The 22964-nt window shown below is 41.7% G+C and overlaps 1 protein-coding gene across 1 annotated transcript in view; it reads right to left on the minus strand.

Moving 5' to 3' along the window:
* Positions 1–369: 369 nt before the first annotated feature.
* The window catches only part of PTCH1 (patched 1), an 82692-nt gene continuing 60097 nt past the window's right edge, over positions 370–22964 (minus strand). The window contains exons 17-24 of the mRNA XM_024208970.2: positions 20781–20964; positions 18893–19173; positions 17193–17330; positions 13519–13661; positions 10449–10548; positions 8981–9235; positions 7259–7790; positions 370–1283 (exon numbers count right to left, since the gene is read on the minus strand). Of these exons, the coding sequence (XP_024064738.2) occupies positions 7260–7790; positions 8981–9235; positions 10449–10548; positions 13519–13661; positions 17193–17330; positions 18893–19173; positions 20781–20964 (1632 nt within the window). The 3' untranslated portion in view covers positions 370–1283; position 7259. The remainder of the gene's footprint in view (positions 1284–7258; positions 7791–8980; positions 9236–10448; positions 10549–13518; positions 13662–17192; positions 17331–18892; positions 19174–20780; positions 20965–22964) is intronic.

Consider the following 22964-nt stretch of genomic DNA (forward strand, 5'->3'; position numbering starts at 1 on the left):
TGAAGAAAATAATAATTAAAAAAAATGTAATTTTTGTCACTTTATATTAACTTGCTTTCTGCCATTTAAATAAAGTGATGAGGGATGCCAGATTGCTTTGAACTGTGCCGTTACTGAAATAAACAACCAGATTATTCCAGTACCACTCTGTTTTACAATATCAATATCAAAATATGGCATCAGTACATACAAAGGCATATGCTAACTGGATTTTAGCAACTTTCAATACCCAACACCCCTTGCAGTTAAGGAAAATGATTATATTTTGCACTTACATGGCACCTTTCACAAAAGATATCAAAGCACTTTCCAAACAGTAATTAAGCCTCACAACACCCCTAGGAGGTAGATAAGTATTATTATACCCATTTTACAGATGTGGAAACTGAGGCATGGGGAAGTTAAGTGACTTGCCCAAAGTCACACACAGCAAGTCAGTGGAAGATTTAGTAATAGAATCCATATGCCCTGACCACCTGTCCTCTCTTCTATTTTAATCATCCCTTTGACAATAGCAGTCTGGAGATTCTGTTGTTAAGTGCCAAGGCATTTTTCACTGGCACTTAGCAATAGGAAAATCCTGACTCTGCCAGCATCAGTGAGTTAATGAGCCCACTAAGGGTTACCATACAGTAAAAAAAATTACACTACAGTACACTGGGAACATACATACACACACATGCACACAGCAAAACAAAACCTGCACATAGCTAAACCTACTTAAACCACCAAGATTAACGTGCTTTTCTTCATATCTGCTTATTTAAAAAAAAAATTATCACGCATAGCGTGTTTGAAAGTTAACAGTAACATTTCATACTACCACAGGGTTGTGAAATGCAAATTTTAAAATATTTTAAACACATACCTTTACAAAAAATCCTATTACATAAGCAATATTTGCATAGAATTATACAAGTAAATTATACAATATTTAAGCAGCAGCAACATATGCTGAAATTTAGGACTAGATTAAGCTTAGTTGTGGCACAGAGATCAATGTACAATAAGTACAGAACACAAACAATATTGTCCCACTCTATTAACAAGAGTTAACTCCAGATTATACTACTTTACATTGTTCCTTTGTATATTACATATGTGTACACCTTTTAAATATTTATAGAAATATTTAACAACATAATACAATAGGTTACAGTAACAGTGAACTGTTATCCTGATGCAGCATGTCCTTTTCCATAACTTCAAGCAGTTCTCTTCAAGCAGTTCTGGAAAGAGGAGGTTTCCCCATCTTTGGCCTCTTCTTTGCTTCAGTTGTTACCCTTTACAAAAGAGAGAAAACACAACCGTTCACTTAAAGCTTAAGAAAAATAAATAAGCCAAACCAACCCAAAATGCATGTGATTATTCTTGTGATTAAGGTACAGGACCAAGAGTTAGGAAATCTGGACTGTATTCCCATCTCTGTCACTGATGTCATGTTTTAAATGTCCACTAATTTTGAGTGCCTCCATTTCTGTGTACTGGACTCCAATTAAAGTCAATGGAAGCTGCAGGAGAATGAGGTCTTAGGCATCTGAGGCCTTGGCTACACTTGCAAGTTACAGCGCTGTAAAGCCTCCCCCAGTGCTGTAACTCACTCCCCGTCCACACTGGCAAGGCATTTGCAGCGCTGTATCTCCGTGGTTGCAGCGCTGCATGTACTCCACCACTCTGAGAGGAATAGCGAGTATTGCACTGCCGCTGCAGCGCTGCGGCGCCAGTGTGGCCGCCCAATGCGCTGTGAATGGCCTCCAGAATTATTTGGCAGTATCCCACAATGCCTGTTCTAGCCACTCTGGTCATCAGTTCAAACTCTACTGCCCTGGCCTCAGGTAACCAACCATGTGACCCACCCTTTACATTCCCCGGGAATTTTAAAAATCCCCTTCTTGTTTGCTCAGCCCAGCATGGCGTGGAGTGCTATCAGCGAATCTTTCCAGATGACCATGCCTCCACGCACCAAGTGAGCCCCTGCATGGAGCAATGGCGAGTTGCTGGACCTCATCAGTGTTTGGGGGGAGGAAGCTGTCCAGTCCCAGCTGCGCTCCAGCCGTAGGAATTACGATACCTTCGGGAAAGTATCAAAGGACATGATGGAAAGGGGCCATGACCGGGACACCCTGCAGTGCAGGATTAAAGTGAAGGAGCTGCGGAGTGCCTACCGCAAAGCCCGCGACGCAAACAGCCGCTCGGGTGCTCCCCCTGCGACCTGCCGATTCTACAAAGAGCTGGATGCGATACTTGGGGTTAACCCCACCTCCACTCCGAGCACCACCATGGACACTTCAGAGCCGGTGGGGGGTGGGGGGGAGGAAGAGGAGAAGGAGGAGGAGGAGGAAAACAGGAGTGATGGTGGTGGGCCGGATGGAGACACCCTGGAATCCCTGGAGGCATGCAGCCAGGAGCTCTTCTCGAGCCAGGAGGAAGGTAGCCAGTCGCAGCGGCCGGTACTTGGTGGAGGACAAACAGAAGAGCAGGTTCCCGGTAAGCGTTTTTTTTTTCGGGAAGGAATTTTTTCGGTGTGGGCTCTTTGGGAGAGGAGGGTTAGGCATGCATGCCTAGATGCGGAATAGTGCATTGATGTGGTTTATCACATCGCGGTAATCGGCCTCGGTAATCTCCTCGAATGTCTCATCCAGAACGTGTGCAATGCGCTTGCGCAGGTTTATCGGGAGAGCCACTGTGGTCCTTGTCCCAGCCAGGCTAACGTGTCCACGCCACTGTGCCGCGAGGGGCTGGGGGACCATTGCTGCACACAGGCAAGCTGCATATGGGCCAGGGCGGAAGCTGCATTGCAGTAAAAGACCCTCCCTTGCTTCCCAGGTCACCCTCAGCAGAGAGATATCGTCCAGGACGAACTCCTGTGGAAAATGTTGTGACAGTGTTCAGTGTAGGTGCCCCCTGAAGCTGTTGGCTCTCCCCAAGGCACAGAAACCCAGAGGACAGTGCAGCCCTGAAACAATCAGTCCCCCTTACTCACCATTTTGAGGCTCCCGTGGGATATGTGTGCTCTGTTTCGGATGGGAAAATTATGCTATTGTGTAGACCCTGTGTGTTTTCTACTCCTTAAGTGCGGGGGGAATCATTACTCTGTCTGGTATAAACAATGCTGCCTCTGTTAAATGTTGCATTTTGCCTATACAGCTGCATCAACCATGAGACCTCAGCCGTCCCTCTTATCGCCTGCTCAGAGACTGCAAAGACTCAGGAAGAGACCGCGAAAAAGCAAAGAAGACATGCTGCAAGAAGTGATGTGGCAATCTATTAAAGAGAATGAGAAAGCACAGAACTGGAGGGAGAGAGAAAGCAGGATCTGCCAGGAAAACGCAGCGCACTGGCGGCAAAGCACCGCGCACCGGCAGCAAAGCACTGATAGGCTCATAAGCATCCCGGAGCGCTAAGCACACGCTATCCAGGAGCTGGTAGCCATGCAGAAAGAGGAGCAGTACCGCAAACGCAAACACCCCCCCCCACACAGCCCTTGTCCCAAAACTCTTTCCGTTGTGCCCCACTGTCACCTCCAACCCACTTTCCCCAACTTCCGTGTTCTTCGCACCACCCACTGCCTCCAACACCAGTATCTTCACCACCCAGCCCTGAAAACCATGACCCTTACCCTCTGCACTCAACCCCCATCACCATGCAGTATAGCTATCCTGAAGTGCAGCACTCACTGCACAGCACACCAGACAGGACATACGCGAATCTGTGATTGTACCGTTCCCCACTCCACCCCCTTGTTTCTTTTCAATAAATAATTTTTTTTTCTTTTCAATAAATGGATTTTTTGGCTTTGAAAACATTCTTTATTATTGCATAAAGTAAAAGACTCCTTAGCCCAGGAAATAAACAGGCACTGCAAGTCTGCTTGTCTGCTTAGCAAACACTGATTCCTAAAGATTGGAACTACTGCACTTCACTCCCGTGCAGGGCACCAGATATCACTGCTGGTTTTCAGCCTCAAATTGCTCCCTCAAGGCATCCCTAATCCTTGCAGCCCCGTGCTGGGCCCGTGTAATAGCCCTGCTCTCTGGCTGTGCAAATTCAGCCTCCAGGTGTTGAACCTCAGTGGTCCATGCCTGAGTGAAGCTTTCACCCTTCCCTTCACAAATATTATGGAGGGCACAGCACGCGGATATAACAGCGGGGATGCTGTTTTCGGCCAAGTCCAGCTTCCCATACAGAGATCGCCAGCGGGCCTTTAAATGGCCAAAGGCACACTCCACAGTCATTCGGCACCAGCTCAGCCTCTAGTTGAACCGTTCCTTGCTGCTGTCAAGGCTCCCTGTGTAGGGTTTCATGAGCCACGGCATTAACGGGTAAGTGGGATCTCCAAGGATCACAATGGACATTTCAACTTCCCCTACTGTGATCTTCCACTCTGGGAAAAAAGTCCCGGCCTGCATCTTCCTGAACAGCCAAGTGTTCCGAAAGACGCGTGCGTCATGCACCTTTCCGGGCCAGCCTGTGTTAATGTCAATGAAACGCCCACGGTGATCCACAAGCGCCTGGAGAACCATAGAGAAATACCCCTTACGATTAATGTACTCGGATCCTAGGTGGGGTGGTGCCAGAATAGGAATGTGCATCCCATCTATCGCCCCTCCACAGTTAGGGAACCCCATTTGTGCAAAGCCATCCACTATTTCCTGCATGTTACCCACAGTCACGGTTCTTCTGAGTAGGATGCGATTAATGGCCTTGCAAACTTGCATCAACATGATTCCAACGGTCGACTTTCCCACTCCAAACTGGTTTGCGACTGACCGGTAGCTGTCCGGAGTTGCCAGCTTCCAGATTGCAATAGCCACCCGCTCCTCCACTGGCAGGGCAGCTCTCAATCTCGTGTCATTGCGCCGCAGGGTGGGGGCAAGCTCCTCACACAGTCCCATGAAAGTGGCTTTTCTCATCCGAAAGTTCTGCAGCCACTGCTCGTCATCCCAGACTTCCATGACGATGTGATCCCACCACTCGGTGCTTGTTTCCCGAGCCCAAAAGCAGCGTTCCACGGTACTGAGCATGTCCGTGAATGCCACAAGCAATTTCGTGTAATACGCGTTACGCGGCTCGATAGCATCGTCGGACTCCTCACTCTCACTGTCACTTTGGATCTTTAGGAATAGTTCGACAACCAAACGTGACGTGCTGGCGAGATAAGTCAACATACGCCTCAGCAGTTCGGGCTCCATTTCCCGCAGATAGATCGCGCTGCACAGAAACCGTTGAAAGATGGCACCAAAGGTGAACGGAAACAAAGGGATTTCTGGGATGCGAAGCGATGCATCACGGGGCGTTGGGACAGGACCCAGAATGCCCCGCACCCACGCCCCCTTCCCACAACTCACGGCGCCAGAATGGGAAAAGGTGCTCTGTGGGATAGCTGCCCATAATGCACCACTCCCAATAGCGCTGCAATTGCCACAAATGTGGCCACGACAGTGCGCTGGGCAGCTGTCAGTGTGGACAGACTGCAGCGCTTTCCCTACTCAGCTGCACAAAGTCAGGTTTAACTCACAGCGCTGTACAGCTGCAAGTGTAGCCAAGGCCTGAAATTGGACATCAACTGAGGCACCCAAATTAGTGTCCACTTTTGGAAAATTTGAACCTGGCCTTCTCTTTGCCTCAGAATCCACTTCCTTGGGACTCCACTACTTGCCATCTTCCCAGGAGAGCTGTGAGGATACATTCATATAGAACTATAAAAATACTTCAAAATCTTTGGATAGAAGCTTTAGAAGTGCAAAGCATTTTAATTAGAACTGGTCAAATATTCCCCTTTGGAAATTTTTGATGGAAAATGTCTTTTCAACCAAAATGAAAATTTTCATTTTGTTCAACGTTTTTTGTGTGGTGATGAAACACTTTGAAACTTTTCAAAAAAATTCATTTTTTTTCTGTGTGGAAAACACACATACTTTTTTTTCCTCTGGAAAAAGGTGTGAAAAAGTAACAGTGAGAAAGTGACCTCCTCCAAAACTATTTTGTTTTGTTTTGGGGGGTGGCAGAACCCCAAAAAAATTCACAGAAAATTTTGAATGAAATTAAACATTTTCACTTCTTTCAAAAATGTTTTCAGAAATACACTGACTTTTTTGATCACCTCTAATTTTTACATCTTTCTTTTATAACCTCAAAGCCGTTGGCGGTGGGGGAGAGTTTACCTTCATTTTCATTTTATGGGTCAAATCCTCAAGGGTCAGGAATTATCTCTGACAAACCGAAGGAGCATCCACAGGGCAACTCAGTGATGGTTACCACAGCCCAAAGGCTATAACAGTGGCAGCTGCACTCCACCCATACAGGGCGATTTGTTCAGAACCCACTGAACATGCCCACATACACAGAACTCCACTTCAGGAGACCTTGGACCGAGCCCACTTAAAGCAGCACTGTGCAGGAATGTGTGTAATCTCCATACAAATACTTTCTTCAGCCTGCCTTGCACTGTGCAGCAGAACCATGGAAGTTCTGATGCACCAGAGGATTTGGCTAAGTAGTTTATATTCTTTTTACTACATTATATTCAAGGGTCATTTTCTTTTGAATGTAAGTAACTGGTGGTTTTACTCCTTCCCAACAAATGTTGTTTTGTGTGAGACTTTAGAAGGCAGCCTGTTTGAATGATCTGAGCATAGGACTGGGTACCAGGAAATCCAGGTTCTGACTCCTGTTCCATGGCCTTGGACAAGTCAAACAATGGATATATCTATGCTGCAATTGGGAGGTGAATTGCAGTGCGTGTTGGTATAAGCAAGCTAGCTTTGAGCTAACCAGCTCATAAGAAATAGCAGTGTAGCTGCTGTGGCACAGGCTAGCCCCATGAGTACCTAACCAGTATCTTGGGCGGGATTGTACTTGGATGGCTAGCTCATAGTGCTGCCTGTGCCACTGTGGCTAGAATGCTATTTTTAGCAAGCTAGTTTGATCAAAGCTAGCTCAGGTATGCCTGCGTGTACTGCAATCACACTTCCTGATTGCACCGTGGACATATCCAATTTTCTGCTTCAGTTTCCCCACCTGAAAAATTGGGATAGTACTATTTACTTTAATACTTGTACAGAACTTTGAAGATGTCAAGGGCTAAGTATTGTTGTTTCACCCAAGCTAATTTTCTAATGCAAAATGCACTGATATTTATGGGTGGGAAATCCCAGAGGGTAAAGCAGCTGGGAGGAAAGATACCTTAGGAAATTCTTGTATTTTTCCTTCCTCCCCCCCTCCCCCACACCATTGTCTGGGAAGGACAAAAATGTACCTTAATCTGAGCTGTTGCCATTTGTCCTTTCTTCACATTCAACATCTTGCAGTTCTATTACTTCTACTTTAGAGTTTCTCCTCTCACACCGTACATTAAAAGGCACATGGGGGTCCTCAAATGTTCCATGGTCAGTTTCATGGTATCCTTCGTAAGATGGAAAGCCTCCTCCATGAGAGTTATGGCTGTGCACAGCAGGGTGTACAGCAACAGTAACTGAAGCGGAGGCAGTCACAGTAGTGATAGGCTGGCAGTATGCTGGCACTGAAGTACCCATGGCAGTGAATGCTGGGCTTCTAATGTTATGAGAGCGAGCCCTATGGCCCGAGCGGTCCCTATTGCTAGGTCCAGAATGCCCTTCAGTAGAAATTTCAAAAGCGTCCCTGCGCGGCCTGTAAGGGGGTGGTCGTAGTCCTTCCCTCAGTTCTCGTCTAGGTTGTCTGTTATGATGCCATGTCTGCTGGGACCCGGCTTCTGGGTTAGACTGTAATTTTGGACTTGGCTGATGACATCTTGTCTCTGGCTGAACGACCTGGAAATGAAATGAGATATGTGGTTAAATCTCTGCCCTAAAGCATGTAAACAAAAGTTACACATGCTATAGAAATATTTTCCCTGGTGCAGCCCTGAAGTGTACTGTCCTGGACTAACTCTAGAAGTGAAGCATTCTGGAGTCTTATTTGTGCCTTTCTCAAAGACCGTTCTCTCCCAAAATTGTTACAAGCTGCTGGGAAGTACAACTTTGCAGATAAACACAGGACTGTCATTGAAAGCATTATGTATACCTCCCACATACTGCTCAGTCTTTTGAAAGGGGTAAATAGCAAGCACTACAACTTAAGTGGTTCAATAACCAAAATTGCTGGGCTTTGGCAAAGACTCTCTTCCAGCTGGGGTACATACACAGGATGTTAGTGGGATGGTTTGTATAGATTGCAGGAATCTGGTTTCTGGATCTCTGTAAAAAGCGTGAAGCACAGCAGCCACATCAGTCAATAAACCGTGACCAACTTCAAATGTGGCTCTGCTTGTACCTATTTTTAGGCCTCTGCTGAACAAAAACAGATCCACATTGCAGCTCAGCATGCAGCATCCTGGGGGGTAGGAGACGGAGCTTTTTAGTTTATCTTTGAAAGGAAAGTTATGCTGGCCCAGTGGCTTAGGGCTTGGGCACTGTGCTGACACACAGCAGATCCAAGGTTTGGAGAAACCGTGAGACACTCTTTCCCTGGTCTGCACCAGCCCTTATCCTCTAAAATGTATTACTGGACGAGAACTATAGTATGAAGATAGCCCACGTGGCTCTGGGTGTCTCTGGTTCCTATGGCTCTGGGTGGAGCCACATTTATTCCAGAGCCCCTTTCCTTTTCTTTCATAGAGGTCATCCGGAACAGTTGTCAAAGGACCTGCCAGTCCTGCACTTCCAGCTCAAGCCAGTATGCTGCAAAGGCATTTACTGATGAAAATGCGCTGTGCTTTGATACAACCATTTTATCTGAATTTCCTTCCTAAATGAAGGGGTGAAAAAGCCTGAGCATCCATCATCTGGAAGTTCTCTTAAGTTTGGGCCAGTTGCAGCCAGAAGTACAAAGCAAAAAAAAAAAAAAAAAAAAAAAAAAAAAAAAAAAACTATACAAACAAAAAAAAAAAAATTATTCCAAAAAGCCAAAACAAAATAACTTTCTCCCCTTTGTCCCCCAAACCAACATGTGGGTTACTTACAGTCGATCTGGCAAAGACAGGATTCTCAGTTGCTTCCACTATTACTTGGTGGACTGGTGCACCAGAGCTCTGAGTGGCCTCGTACTGATGGAGTTCCTCACTGATTCCTGACACTGTAGTCTGAGAACTGTACTCGGAATCAGATGAATCTGATCCATTATTTGTGTGTCCAGGTGGCAGTGCAAACCTCACGATGCTAGGGGCAGGCTCAGGAGATGGAGTAGGCAATCTGTTCCGTCCGTTAGCTGGAGAAACCTAATAATGACAATTGAAACCCCTTATAATTACTAACATTCAACAAAAATGTTCTTCACCAAACTACATCTACTCTTGTCACCAAAACCATTTTGTTATTTATTATTTGCTACATTCTCTGCTACTGTGCACAGTGCTGTACCAAAAAGAAAGAGACATGATCCCTGTCTGTGGATTTGAACATAATTACATATATTCCTGTCAATGTCTGGGTGTGTAAGTGTGTATAATACATATATTTCTTGGTATGTCATTAAAAGAGTAATTCCATGGTTATGTATAGTGTATATCTATTAGAAAATATGATTCTGTGTATGTACATAGACAGATGGATACACACATAATAGCAAGTACTCTATGTGTGTGAGTTATATACACACACACACACACACACATGCTCCCCCATATCTATATCTCCACACACACTATACATACAGCTATAAAGTTACTCTCTTTTAATAACACTAGAGAAAACTCAATGATCATGCCTTAGAGGGGTAACTGTGATATACCCAATGAGCTATCAAGTGGAAGTTTGAAGGCCATGAATGCTCTCTTGTTGGACTTGCATTGGACGGTTTAAGGCCCTGATCCTGCAAAGGGATCGACCGCATGGACCCTTACAACAGTCCAGGATCTCACTAAAGCCTACAGGATACCACGAGAGTGTATTTGTTGATAAGGGAGGATCCTTTTGTAGACTTGTGGCCTAAGGCAGTGGTTCTCCAGCTGTGGTCTGTGGACCACCACTGGTGTGGGGAGCCCTTCCTGGTGGTCTGCTGTGCTGAGTTAAATATTTTGAGAATGAAGCAATGAGGGGCCGGAGTGCTAGGAGGAAACACAGATCTACAAAAGGAGCTCTCTTTCACAAAATGGCCTGTAGAATGAAAAAGTTGAGGAAATCCCTGCTCCTAGGGCACAGCTAATACATGAAATTCTGCTTAAAAATGAAGCTAATTAAATCATGCATTTGTATCTAAATCAAAGAGACAACTTCCAACCCACTGGTTATTATACAAGACACCTTCTGATTACTAATCAAGAATATCAAATTAAGAAAAGAAACCGCATTTAATATTTTTTTTAAATAAAACAAAAAAAGAGCAAGAAAACTTAAATAAAAATCAGAATTACGAAGTGAATAATAGGTTTCTAGGAAAGAAAGAAAAAAAGGACACATTAATTTCTTCTGCTCATAAATGTAACTACTGACCTCAGGATATGGTCCAAAGAATGAAAGAAGAACTGGAAGCAGCACCAATCCATTTAAAACTCCCAGAATGGTTAAAATTGCCAAAACAGCAAAGAAATACCTGAAATATTGTTTAAAAGAGGGAGAAAAGGGCCATGAATACCATTAGGAATACAGAAGATTGCATACTACTCCCAAAAATAATTTAACTTTTAAAAAGAAAAATATGCTAATGCAAGTCTCAGAAACTTTAAAAATATTGTACAAAATCATGACTTTTTATTAATAAATGTATTTATTTATTTATTACCTTTTGGATTAGAGAAGCTACATTCCACAACCCAAAGTGTTAGTTGATAAAGGAAAGAAAAAAAATGAGTTTGTTAATTTACCAAAATCTTGTGGCATGTAATGTTATTTATAAATGTGTTACACAAACACAAAAATATGGAATGTGAACTGAATGGCTGAATGGATTGAAAGCACAAATACAATGAAAAGGGGCCCCCATTAGTGAAAACCCAGCAGAAGCAAACAAATGAAGTGAAGGGTGTAGAATTTAAACAATTTAGCCTAGAAGGAAAAGAAGCCCACTTCTCCCAGCAGCTAATCCACTGTGAAATGCTTCTGCATCTAACAGCGGAATCTCTAATTAAATCTCTAGTGTATCAGGTAAGGCTTTCCCTTGCCGTTCATTAATCACAACTTTCCGCCTAGAATTCTGTGAGTTCCAGTTTTACCAAATAGCTCAAATTGCAACCTTTTTAGAACACAGGAACCAGCTTTCTGCCAAGAAAATGCTGCCCATTCTGTAGTAAGCTTCAGCATTGTACTGAGTAAGAGCACTCCACAATGGCAGAGCTGCACTGCAGGCTAATCTTTTGTTGAACAATTTAGCATCTCTGAATACTCTTGTTTTGCGTCAGCCAATTCAAACATAAAGGCTGAAGTACTATGGAGGACGAGGAAAGTGCACAAGTGGTTGTCCTTTCCCACCATTGAGGGCTAAGGTCTGGGATCCTTCATGAATACCAAGGTAAACCTGTCAGTAAAAGGGAAGCCTTACTAGTTGGTATTCGGCACAGCTGGAGTTCAGACTAAACTCAAGGCTGCGTTGTAACTAATGATTTCAAGGGCTCAGTCCTGGACAAATTTTTGGAGGGTCAGGGTGCAGGAGGAAAAGTAGGGGCAAGTTTCCTAATAACAGCACCACTGCTGATAACATTGTTTAGTAGGCGACAAACTTTATTGCCTATGTTTCCACATCTGATCAAATATCAGATTCCTGTAAAACTACAAATATCCTGCTATTGTAAACATTTTGGAATTTTTGATCTGCATTAGCAAAATCAAGGAACCAATCTCCTTCACTAATATAAACTACCAGAACTTCATGCTGGGACATGTATCAACAACAGGCATTAAAACACATTTGCATCTCATCCATCTAACACTAGAATAAACAGGCTGATTACAAGTCTGGCCACTTAGCATATACAATGTCTGTTAATTTACTTAATCTTCCTAAACACATTGATGGGCTAAACTATCCCTTTCTGGAAGTTTGGAGTCTTCTTCACTCGCTGTAACAATGCTTCAGATTTGCTCGTTTATTTTACATCTGTCTTAGAAAACCAAGGGGAACTGAAGCCAGATTGTGCTAGAAAAAAAGAAACTGATGGGCAAAGACAAAGTTAAACAACAAAAGTTTAAAATGTGAAAGGCTCATTTTATTTGTTAAGCAAATATCAAATCCAAATTTGGAATCAAACAAGACTACATGCTGCCATTTACTATGTCATGAAAATGTGCACACTCTCTGCTTATGTGTGCAATATGTAGAGTATTACAACAAACATGTTACTGTAAATTTCATTCAATCTGCAGGAAAAGCCCAATCCTACAAAGTGCTCAGCATGTTATAGGAGCAGGCCCTAACTAATAGTTCTGCCTCATTACCTCACCACCAACAAAAACTGAGACACACAGAAGACTTGGTGGAAGTTGCATTTAAGGGTACATAGTGTGTAGTTATGAAGACCATGAAGCTATAATCTATGCAATTCTTGTTAGGCAAGGATATAACCTTCCTTTCCCTGCCTTCTCCAAATCTCTCTCACGTACACACACACACACACACACACACACTCACACACACAGCTAAAACTCAATAGTTAGTCTCTCAGTCATAGCCTTGAAATTTTTTTTTGTTAGATGACCTGATTTAGTTTACATCTATTTATCGAGCTCACTTTAGTTTGAACAGTCCAGTCATCTATCAGACCATGAATGTTTGGTCCAGCACTACCCCATTCCTGCTCTTTTTTTTTTTTTTGGGCCATAGTCTGCCACAAAGAACCAGTGTTACTTCTAAGATTAGCCATTTTGCAGAGCTCCACAGGTTGTTTGGAATAGAATAGGATCCATTTCACTGCATTTCTCAAATTCCCTTCAAAAGAAAACCTTGCTCTCCTCTCATACTTGACAAATTCACATTCTTAATTAAATGCACAAGAAACAGCCTGCCTTTAGCTATAAACAGGTCCTCAGGCTTTGCTTTACAAATTTTAATACAAACGTCTATGTTCACGCTTATGGTTTCCTACATCCTAAACAGGGCTTCAATTTTTTTGTCAGTTAAAACCTGCTGCAAACGTCATACAGGGATGACGGGGAGGGGGAGGGAAAGAGAGTGTTGGTTTCAGGATGTTTATAGTTCCTCTTGTCCCTTCCACACAAAATGCTGTACATACGAAAAGTCTGGGTTAAAGGTCAAATCCAGCTAACCACTGGACAATACTAGGTATTTGGAGCTAACTTATTTCAGAACTGAGCAAACGAGGCAATAGAGGAGCCCTTTTGTTTCATTTTAGGCTGGGAGTCTAATTTTCCTGGAACTTAATCCAACGTCAGCAAAGGAAGTATTATTGCAACTAGCATGTAACAAGGAGTTAATAAAGCAGAGGTAAAGCAGGACCATGATGTAAGCATGCACAGTAGTAAAACAGCAGATACACTGAAATGACCAGACATCAAGGTTGTACACATTTAAAAAAAAACAAAAAACAAAAAAAGTCAAGAGATGCTTTACCTGACAATAAAATCAAACTCGGACCCTGCAAGCATTAACACTCCAAGCAGAGTAGACACAGCTCCATCCAATACTGGTGCAAACATGTGCTCCAATGCAAGGACAGCCCTGCGGTTCTTGTCTCCTATGGCGGTTAAAAATGCCTATAAAAAATAAACTCCATGTCATCATTTCTTTGTACACAGTCTTTAAAAACTCTCAGCCCTTCCCAAAGCATGCACGTTTCCCCCCCTACCCCCACCCCAGCTAATTACTCCAATTTACAGTTTATTAAAATATCTTTGTGGCTGCCTAGAGTTCAAGACAAGGTCTGATTCTTCAGTCATTGTATACAGCTGCTACTGAAGTCATGGGAGTGGAGTGAGGATTGATTGCAGGGTCAGGGCCACAGCAATAATTTTCTGAAACAACTCCCGCCCCACCTCATAAGGATTTTCGTTTGTTGCTCTGTTTGCCTGTTCCCACCCACAAAGGATTCGTTTAATTTTGAAAGAACTTCTCATGTAAAAATTATAAGACTACTCTTGAAGTTCTTACCTGGGCAAAACTCCCACTGATGTCATGGGAATTCTGTGGTAGCAGGGACCACATGACTTGAATTATTATTTGTTGTGGACTTGGACGTGATCCTGCAACCTTTACTCACATGCATAGTCATACTGAGTTCAGCATCCTATTAATGGGCCGTATCTTTCTGACCCTTTTTAAGCAGAATTCTCCACTGATGTCAGTGGATCTCTCCATGTGGGCACAGGACCCCATGCTAGCAGATCTTTATGCACAATCAGCCCCTAACTAAATGAGATGAGCAGGATTTGACCCAAAGTATCCAGTGGGTCAGCACTGCAGAACTGTGCTCTTCTTATTCTTTATAGTTATGCTCCATTTTATGCAAATATATTTATAATTTTTACTACTTCAAAACCAAACAACTATAAATCTGTCTCAGGGTTTTATCCTGCCACTCATCACTATAGTATCTGAGCACTGATGTAATTTATAGAGAATCTATCCTCCTCCCCATGACTCCTGAGTAAGCAACTCACAGCATATAACATAGTTCAGTACTCAAGATTTATAAGAATAACAGTGAACCATGGAAAACTAATGTATCCAGTGTTAGCACATTTTATATATACATGCTCAGCTATGGATAACAAATGGATTTCCATATACAGCACAGGATATGAGCCGATGTGTACTGGACGACTCACATGAGTCAGGGCTGTGGGATCAGACCCACAACATAGTAACAAAATATATGCACTGCACATGGATAGGTGTGTATTTAAAGGATACATAATACAATGAGTGTAGTGTTGATGCAGAATTTATTTGGAGGAATTTAAAAAAAAATGAGGTCACAGCTCACAATTGGCAGAGAAAAACTGAGCCACGAGTGGATTGTGAATTTGTCTTAAACAACTACAATTAAATCTTGTATCAACACTATAAGCATTGCATATTTTGTTTATACAACACTGGTGGGGTTATTTATATTCAGTTAGTTCTATGAATGCATTGGCCAGCAGTGCTGCTATAGTTTAACATCTATTAGGTGCTTTCATTGTAAAACCCATTTTTGAAGGGTTTTATTTCCAATGTCAGTGTAGGGGAAAAAAGTGGTTTTAAGTTTGCTGGGGACTGAAACTTTACCCACATGTGATTTTATTTAGGTAAAAATGTGACATAAATTAGTTTGGTTTCTCTCTCCACTTGGAACTGACAGCCAAGCGTTTTATAATTTTGTGTTCCAATTTTTATTTATTTATTTATTTCAAAATTGTCATTTGTTTCCCCATAACATGCACCAGGTCTCTGAAACTCTCACCATCCCACCACAAGCCTTAGCAGGCTGCTTTATCTCAACAAGCCTAAATATGCTTCCATCTGCCTGTCCCTTTTTCCTCATATTACCCCTCCATTCACAAGGACCTCTTAAATCTACTCCCTCCACCCCACTCCACTTAAAACTGAGGGGACCCCACAGTTCACTGCCATTGTGCACCTCAACCTGCTGCACCCCTATCATGCTTCTGAGTTTCCAATCCTCAAAATTCCCCTCTAGTCTCTGCTGCCTTCTCACTCCTCCAGCAATGCCCTCAGCAGTTTGCATCTCCCCAACCCAAGGTTTTCTTCTGTAGTTGTGGACCACATCTAATCCTCATCTTCTCTCTCTCCAGTCTACTTCTCTTCCCCATCCCATTCTTTGAGCCTCCTAGATTCTGATGGTACTTATGAAAAACAAAACTATTAATGAATAGATATAAACCCTTCCTACAATAATTAAACTGGCCTGTCCAGACTGATTCCTTTCTATTCTCTATAGTATTGTTTCACTCCATATGGATGGCGATTCTTAAATAATCTTCTCCTGAAAAATGTATGGGAATACATGTGCTAAGTGTGTGAAGAGTCCTCTCTGTATGTAACATTGGGAGTTGTGAAAACCAACCACTGTTGAGAACGTGTGGGCCTAAAAAAAAATCATCAGACACGGGGAATTAATTTAAATCACATGTAATTTTGGATTAAGTAGCATATAAACTTTTTAAATCCCACATTTTCCAAATTCTAAGAAAAAAAATTTCTCATGCTATTTTCAGCATTTCAATTTGCAAACAAGTTGTTTAATCAAAAGTTAGGAGTGTGTGCTCAGAAAATAAGGCTTAAAATGGAAGTCTACATGCAACTCTAACAATAGAAATATCAACATTTCCATAACAAACCAAAATTTTCAAACTTGAATGCCAAAAATTAGGCTTTATTCCATATTTAGACACCTACATAAATGGCCTGAATTTCAATGGTGCCAGCTCTCATTGGCTTAAACGGGAGCTGCAGTTGCTTAGCACTTCAGAACATCAGGCCACTAGTTTATGTGCCTAAATTTAGGAACCCAATTTGAAAATGTTTCCAACTGTGTTTATACATTCTCTCTCTCTGTGTTTTTTCTGCATTACTCTTCAGTCAATCAATGGGAATTCTGCTTACCTATGGACTGCAGGACTGGGACCATTACTAACAACTAATATGTTCTGAAAGAAAGACACCTAATGGGAGATTTCAAAGGCAAGTGCCAAAGTACCATTGAATATTTATGGGAATGGATGCCTAACTACCATTTGTGCCTACGAAAATCTCCCCCAAAGTATTAAATTTGCCATAATAGGCAGCAACTAGACACAACAGGGAGTGCATAGTTATGTACTGTTACAAGGTCCTCTGCAGCACGTAGGGACAAAAGAAAGGCCCAAGATAGTGGTAGTGTCTGAGCTGACACTTAGAGTGTGAAGGTCTTAATAGACCTTAACAGTTCTGCTTAGTACAGATATTGATACGGATCATAGAAATACCTACCACATATTAACTGGAGACCCGTAAAGTCATATTTAAAAGCACTTAAGAGTGCATTGTTGAATCCAGTCTTATTTCATGTATCATTGACTTAACAGATGGTAAGTATTCTTTCAAATCAATTATGGTCTATCAGGCAACAATCTAACTGGCACACTAACCCTTGAGCAGTATTTGAGCCTGGTTGTCTTTTGAGAATCAGATCACTCATTTGGATGCCTAAGTATGGATTTAGTAGCCTAACTTCAGGCTCCCTTTTTTAAAAATCTTGGAGAGATTTTCAAAATACTTTAAAAATGCTGCCTAATTTTACATACCAAAGCAACATGAACAGTGAATTCCACTCCTATGCCAACAGAAGCAATCAGGATGACCACAGGCACTGCACTCAGCTTTATTCCAATTAGACCCATCATGCCAAACAGCTCCACGGTCATCAGAGCCAGCACCACCACCTAAATGATTTCAAACAGCTGTTAGTAACTTCTTATACTCTATATAAATGAAGAAAAGGACTTTCAAAACAATGTGGGACTAGCAAATGCAACCCTCACAGCACTCTTTCTCTCACCTTCCAAAGGCAAGCTATTTTTCCTTATTTCATTGAATTCAATGGCAATGACCTGAAAAGAGTCAATTTAAATTATTCCCCCGGGATCCAGTGGGCAGAGCAAACATCAATTTTCCATTGGTTACCTCTTGTCAATACCATCTAAAACATAATTTATTATTCCTCCCTATCCCCATCCATCAGAATATAACTTTTCTGTTTTTTAACCCATTTCCCCAACAATATTCTCAAAAATGAAAGGAAGGCAGAAGTAGAAAAGCAACTTTTAAACAGCTGGTTTGGGTTCTTTCTGCAGAATTCATGGAGTAAGTGAAGATGACTCAAGGGCAGGTTTAAAGCCCGGAAGAAAGTGAATGCCATAATCAGCTGATGAGTGTCAGGTTACAGAGAGTCTCTTGGCTTTGAAGAAACTTAGAGGGATTGGCCTGGACAAAGCAAACAGTTAAATCTAAGGGAAAGCTTTTATTTTCTTTCATCTATCTTGTAAAAAAAATGTAGAGAGGTGGGGGGAAATCTGTGGAGTAGACTTAAAAGTTTCTGGAGCCAACAAAAAAAAAATACACATTTTTAAAAGAGATGGAGGACTCTAAAATAAACCCTCTTTCCCAAGAAAAATGTAAGTACTACAATAAATGATTTTATAAGCTAATGAATCATGAATGATAACATAAATTGTTTGATTGAGTACTATGAAAAATATTCTAGACTAAACATTTACCTTTTAACATACCTGTTGCACAAATGTACAGTACAAAAACTAGTGACTGCTCTGTGCTTTTCTACTTCTGGCATTTTATAAGCTATACAATAGTTTATGGAATTTAAACACAGGAACATCATAATTCAATTTAACATGAATGTTTATTACAAGGAATTCATGAAGGAGTATTCTGTATCATTTATAATTTTACTGCTCTTTCTCCTTAAAGACATGCCTACACTCCTTTTTCAGTGTGTATTGTACAACTGTTCACCTATCCATACTTCCTTCTTATCCTTCTAAGATTCACATCCAGAAGATAGTACAGTAATTTACTGTTTATGGGCAAGATGTATAAATAAGAAACTGCCATGAAAAATAATTTTGTTTGATTTAAAAAAACTTGGGGGTGCGGGGAATGTAGAATTTTTTTAATAGCTACTTAAAAATTCCAATTTTCCTCCATGCTTCATTTCTCATGTTCATGAGTATCTGAGCAGGGGCAAAAGTTTAGTTATGTTTATAAGAAAGCTTTAAAGCTACCAGAGTGTGGTCAAAAGATTAAGGTTATTAAGGGTTATACCTTTACCATGAACCCTACCCCCTCAAGTTGAATAAATATATCATGAATGATGCAATATACATACTCCACCAGAGGCCCAGACATAAACAAAACCTTTCTGACTGCAGCAAGAGCTAGGCTGAAAGGAATTTGCCTTTAACAAAGAACCTTATAATAAACTTACAATGATCCCAGCCGTCCAGGGGTTCAGGAGAAAGAGGGCACACACCAGAAATGTGCAAGCCAGAACCACGCTAATAGACAAGAGGAGCCAGTGACGAAGCCCAATGTACTGTTCCCAAAAAAGAAATGGGTATCCATTTGGGTAGCTGGGGACCCCAAGGCTGGTGTAGTTGTTACAGATAGCTCTCACTTTCTCAATAGCTTCCACAAAGTCAGCAGTTTCACGCAATCCATTGAGGTAGAAAGGAAACTGAGCATATTCAATGGGCTCAGCTGCTGGAACTAAGAGAAAGATGATAATGTTTAAATACAGATTGTAAAGGAAGAAAAAACAATATGCAGAGAAATAAATATGATTAAAGCACTTTGTTTTCTGTGGAAAAGTGTTAAATTTGAGTCACAATTAATTACTTTGTTTAAACTCCAGAACTTCTGTGGCTACTTTAAAAACTCTAATCACAACAGATGACTATATTTCACACCTTGCTGTGTAATTCAATTATTACACTGTACATCATACTCAAGACCAGCTTGATGATATTATTTAATGTAAATGGGTATCTAATATTATATATATGAATTACTGTGGCACCTATCACTTTATTATCTGTCCATAGTACTCTGTATGTAATGTAAAATAAACAAAAGGGCAACCTTCTCAAACACTTCTCCCTATATTTTAAATATTTTGTTTGAAAAAAAATTAGTTTCAGATAAAACTGTTACTCCCGTTTTATGCTGGTGTAACTCCTGTGAAGTCAACATATATTTATCTAAAATCAGTGGAATTAAACTGGTTCTAAACTAAATTTATGCAGTGGTGAATCAGGCCTTTCTATTTTGTAATTCTTCAGTTGTCTATTTTAAAAGCCACTATCCATACAAAAAAAATAAAATAAAAGGTAAAAAAAACCCTTACCAGTAAAGGCTTATTGAGGAAATACATAACATTTTATCCTTTAATGATCTGACAAACTTAAATTTTCCATGCTTCTTTTTGAATGTAACGCTAAGTCTACTGTAATACCAAAAGAAAAATAGAGTCTTCCACAACAAGCATTTAGTTACTGCCGCTGTGTGTTCCAGACCCTGCAGGGTCATTCAGTTGACTTGCTAAACATGATTTGCCCTATTATAATCTCAACTATAAATTTTCATTAAGACAAGACTTGGCTGACTGCCACAAAGCTCTAGGGTTCGGATACAGTGAAGCACAACTTGCTTGTTATCCAATCGCATTTCCAAGAGAACCAATCCTCTCCTTCCCCTTCCATCCCTCAGTAACCAACTAGCAATCCACCCAATAAATCCAGTGTAAAAGCAAAGAAAATCAACTCGTGATTACCATTCATAATGTAAAAAGGTGAATGGGAGCAGGTGGAAAGGAAGGATGACACTCTCTTACACTGACTTCTCCCCTACCCAAACAGCTCTAGCACAATACAGGTATGGGTGGCTTATATGAATGACCTAACTTGCCAAAAATTTCTTCCACACTAGGGTGACAAATTTAGGATAAACATGATATAATTTTCAATGACGAAACTCTGGTATGGCAAAGGCAGAATGTTATGCACTCTGAAGGTTTCCCTTGCATACAAAATTAACAAGCAGTGTTAAAAAGAAATGTCTAATGCAAGTTTTAGAGCTTAGATATAAACTATTATACAACTAATTATTCAACATGATAAAGTCCTGCAGTGGTACCACATTATACTATATTACACAACTGCATCTGTCTCCCGAGGTTTTAAAGTAACACAATATATTGTTCTGTTTATGCTTCTGAGACCTGTACAGTGTCAAGTAACTAGAGAGTTACTGGGCCTTTAAGGAAGGGGTGAGGCACTTATATAAACTATAAGACATTAAGATTAAACGTTACTTACTTCTCAGCCTTGTTTCTGGCATATAGTCTGCTTTGTCATGGACCCATTCTGGACGGTGAGGCCGGATGTTGGCTTGAGAGGCAGCGTAGGCCACGGGGTCATTGCTAACCCAGGCTGTCAGGTAGATGTAGAAAGCATTTGGGTTAATGATTCCATCTGCATCCACCAGACGCTGTTTAGTCAACTGCAAAATGGGAAGATTAGAAGCCTTTCAGAAAGGGGTTTTGCTTTCAGAGCTCTTGCTGCAAAGCTTTAAACAAAAAAGACTGGAATATGCAACACACATACAGAATCATTTTTTTTTGTGTGTCACTTCACATTAAGTGACTAAACAGACTATTGTTTGAGAGTGAGCAAATATCTAAATATCTGTATTGAATTTTAGAAAAGTGTTTTGTTTTATTTTGTGAAAAGCATATAATATTTATTATAAACATTAAACCAGCAGATGGTTCCAGAATAGACTGAACCAATTAAATCTGAATTCTAAGAGACTGTCTACAGCCAAGGGGGAAAAATGACCAAGTTGGAGAAACATATTTAAAGGAGGGGGAAAAAAAAAATCTGGCAAGAGTCCCTATACACGTCTGTGTGCAGTTAACCTCTGTTGTTAACACTGAAGGAAATGCCACCCAGTAAATGGAGGAGAGCTATAAAAATAAAACAACATCTGTATAAATTTTGCTAACACTTGCCTCCTATGACCTATGTATTCAGAAAATGCCAAGCGCCAAGAAAGTAGACGAGTGCACTGTGCGGCTTGGGTCATTGTGGGCAAATGTATTTGTGGGGTAAACAGCAGTGGTGTATTTCCAGGGTTTTGTAGCCAAATATTACCCAGCCAGAGGATGTCTTGGATGACAAACATTATGATTTTTTTGTTTTGTTTAGTTTAGTTTAAATTCTGGCCTGGCTCCAGTTTCAGGTCTTTTTAATGAAATGAAAAACAACAGTGACAGCAGTTTAAAAAAAAAAGCTGGATTCCAAAGATCTGGATTCAATTAATCCACAGGATATGCAACAACTATATGTCTTCAAGCTGTCTTTGGAATTGCACAGTACAGCTCACAGCCCCTGTGGGTGCACCACACTTTTCTCCCTCCCAGGCACAGGAAATTATATCAGCAGCTATGGTCCAATCACATTTGTTCCATGATATACCTGGTACATACTACCAAACAAAACTACTTGGGCATCTCACTTAAGTTTCCTCTTCAACTCCCCTCTTTTGCTTAATTCCTAACTCAAACTCCTGTCCGACTTGACAGCATGCTGCATGTTGCTGTAAAGCACTGTGTTTTATACACCATAGTAACTATGAACAATGTACTCCGTAAATCTGTCACCTTTAATGCCAACAAAAAAAGAAAGACAATAAACAGAGCTGCCGGGAAGATCATTAGAGTGGCTATTTTTTGCCTGAAAGTACAGAAAGTCAGCTATAGTTCTGAGAGAAGAGAACCTAGGCTACTACTGTATTTTTTTCTGAACCGCCTTTTAAAAGTCTAATTTTAATATAAACAAACAGTCAAAAACACCGGGCTTTGTCTTCCAAATGTGATCATAATAAAAATCTGCAAATACAACTGTATGCTATTATGTACCATATAGAAAGGAGCTCTGATATGTTCAGGTTGCTTAATGAACTGAGAGTCTCAATTCTAGTACTGCCTTTACATTTAGGGTACATCTGCATTTGAGCTGGGAGGTGTAATTCCCAGATCACATAGACATACCCATGCTATCTCTGCTCAAGCTAGTGCGCTAAAAATAGCAGTGTATCCAAGGCAGTACAGACAGCAGCTTGGGCTAGCCACCCAAATATGTACCCAGGGTGTCAGAGTGGTACATATTTGGGTCATAGGCATGCGCACAGGGTGTGCCGGGTGTGCCCGGGGACACCCTAATGCAGGGGTGGGCAAATGGCCCCCCTCTCCAGGCGCAGCAAGCCGCGGGGTCTGCGCTTCCCGGCCGAGTGCAGCAAGCTACCGGCCCCTCCCCCGCCTTTCTCCCTCCCCATGAGTCCTGCCGCCGCACGCGCAGCGCTGCGCTCTGGGGGCCGGGGCTGCACGCGCTCCTGCGGGGCAGCGTTTGGCTCTGCGAGGAGGCAGACACCCTCCCCCCTCTCCTGGAGCCATGCTGCCCCGCGTGCAGCGCTCTGGGGGCCAGGGCTGCACGCTCCCG

The sequence above is a fragment of the Terrapene carolina genome, unplaced genomic scaffold, assembly GCF_002925995.2.
Source record: "Terrapene carolina triunguis isolate 2854851 unplaced genomic scaffold, T_m_triunguis-2.0 Scaffold113, whole genome shotgun sequence".
In the NCBI taxonomy this organism is placed as follows: domain Eukaryota; kingdom Metazoa; phylum Chordata; order Testudines; family Emydidae; genus Terrapene; species Terrapene triunguis.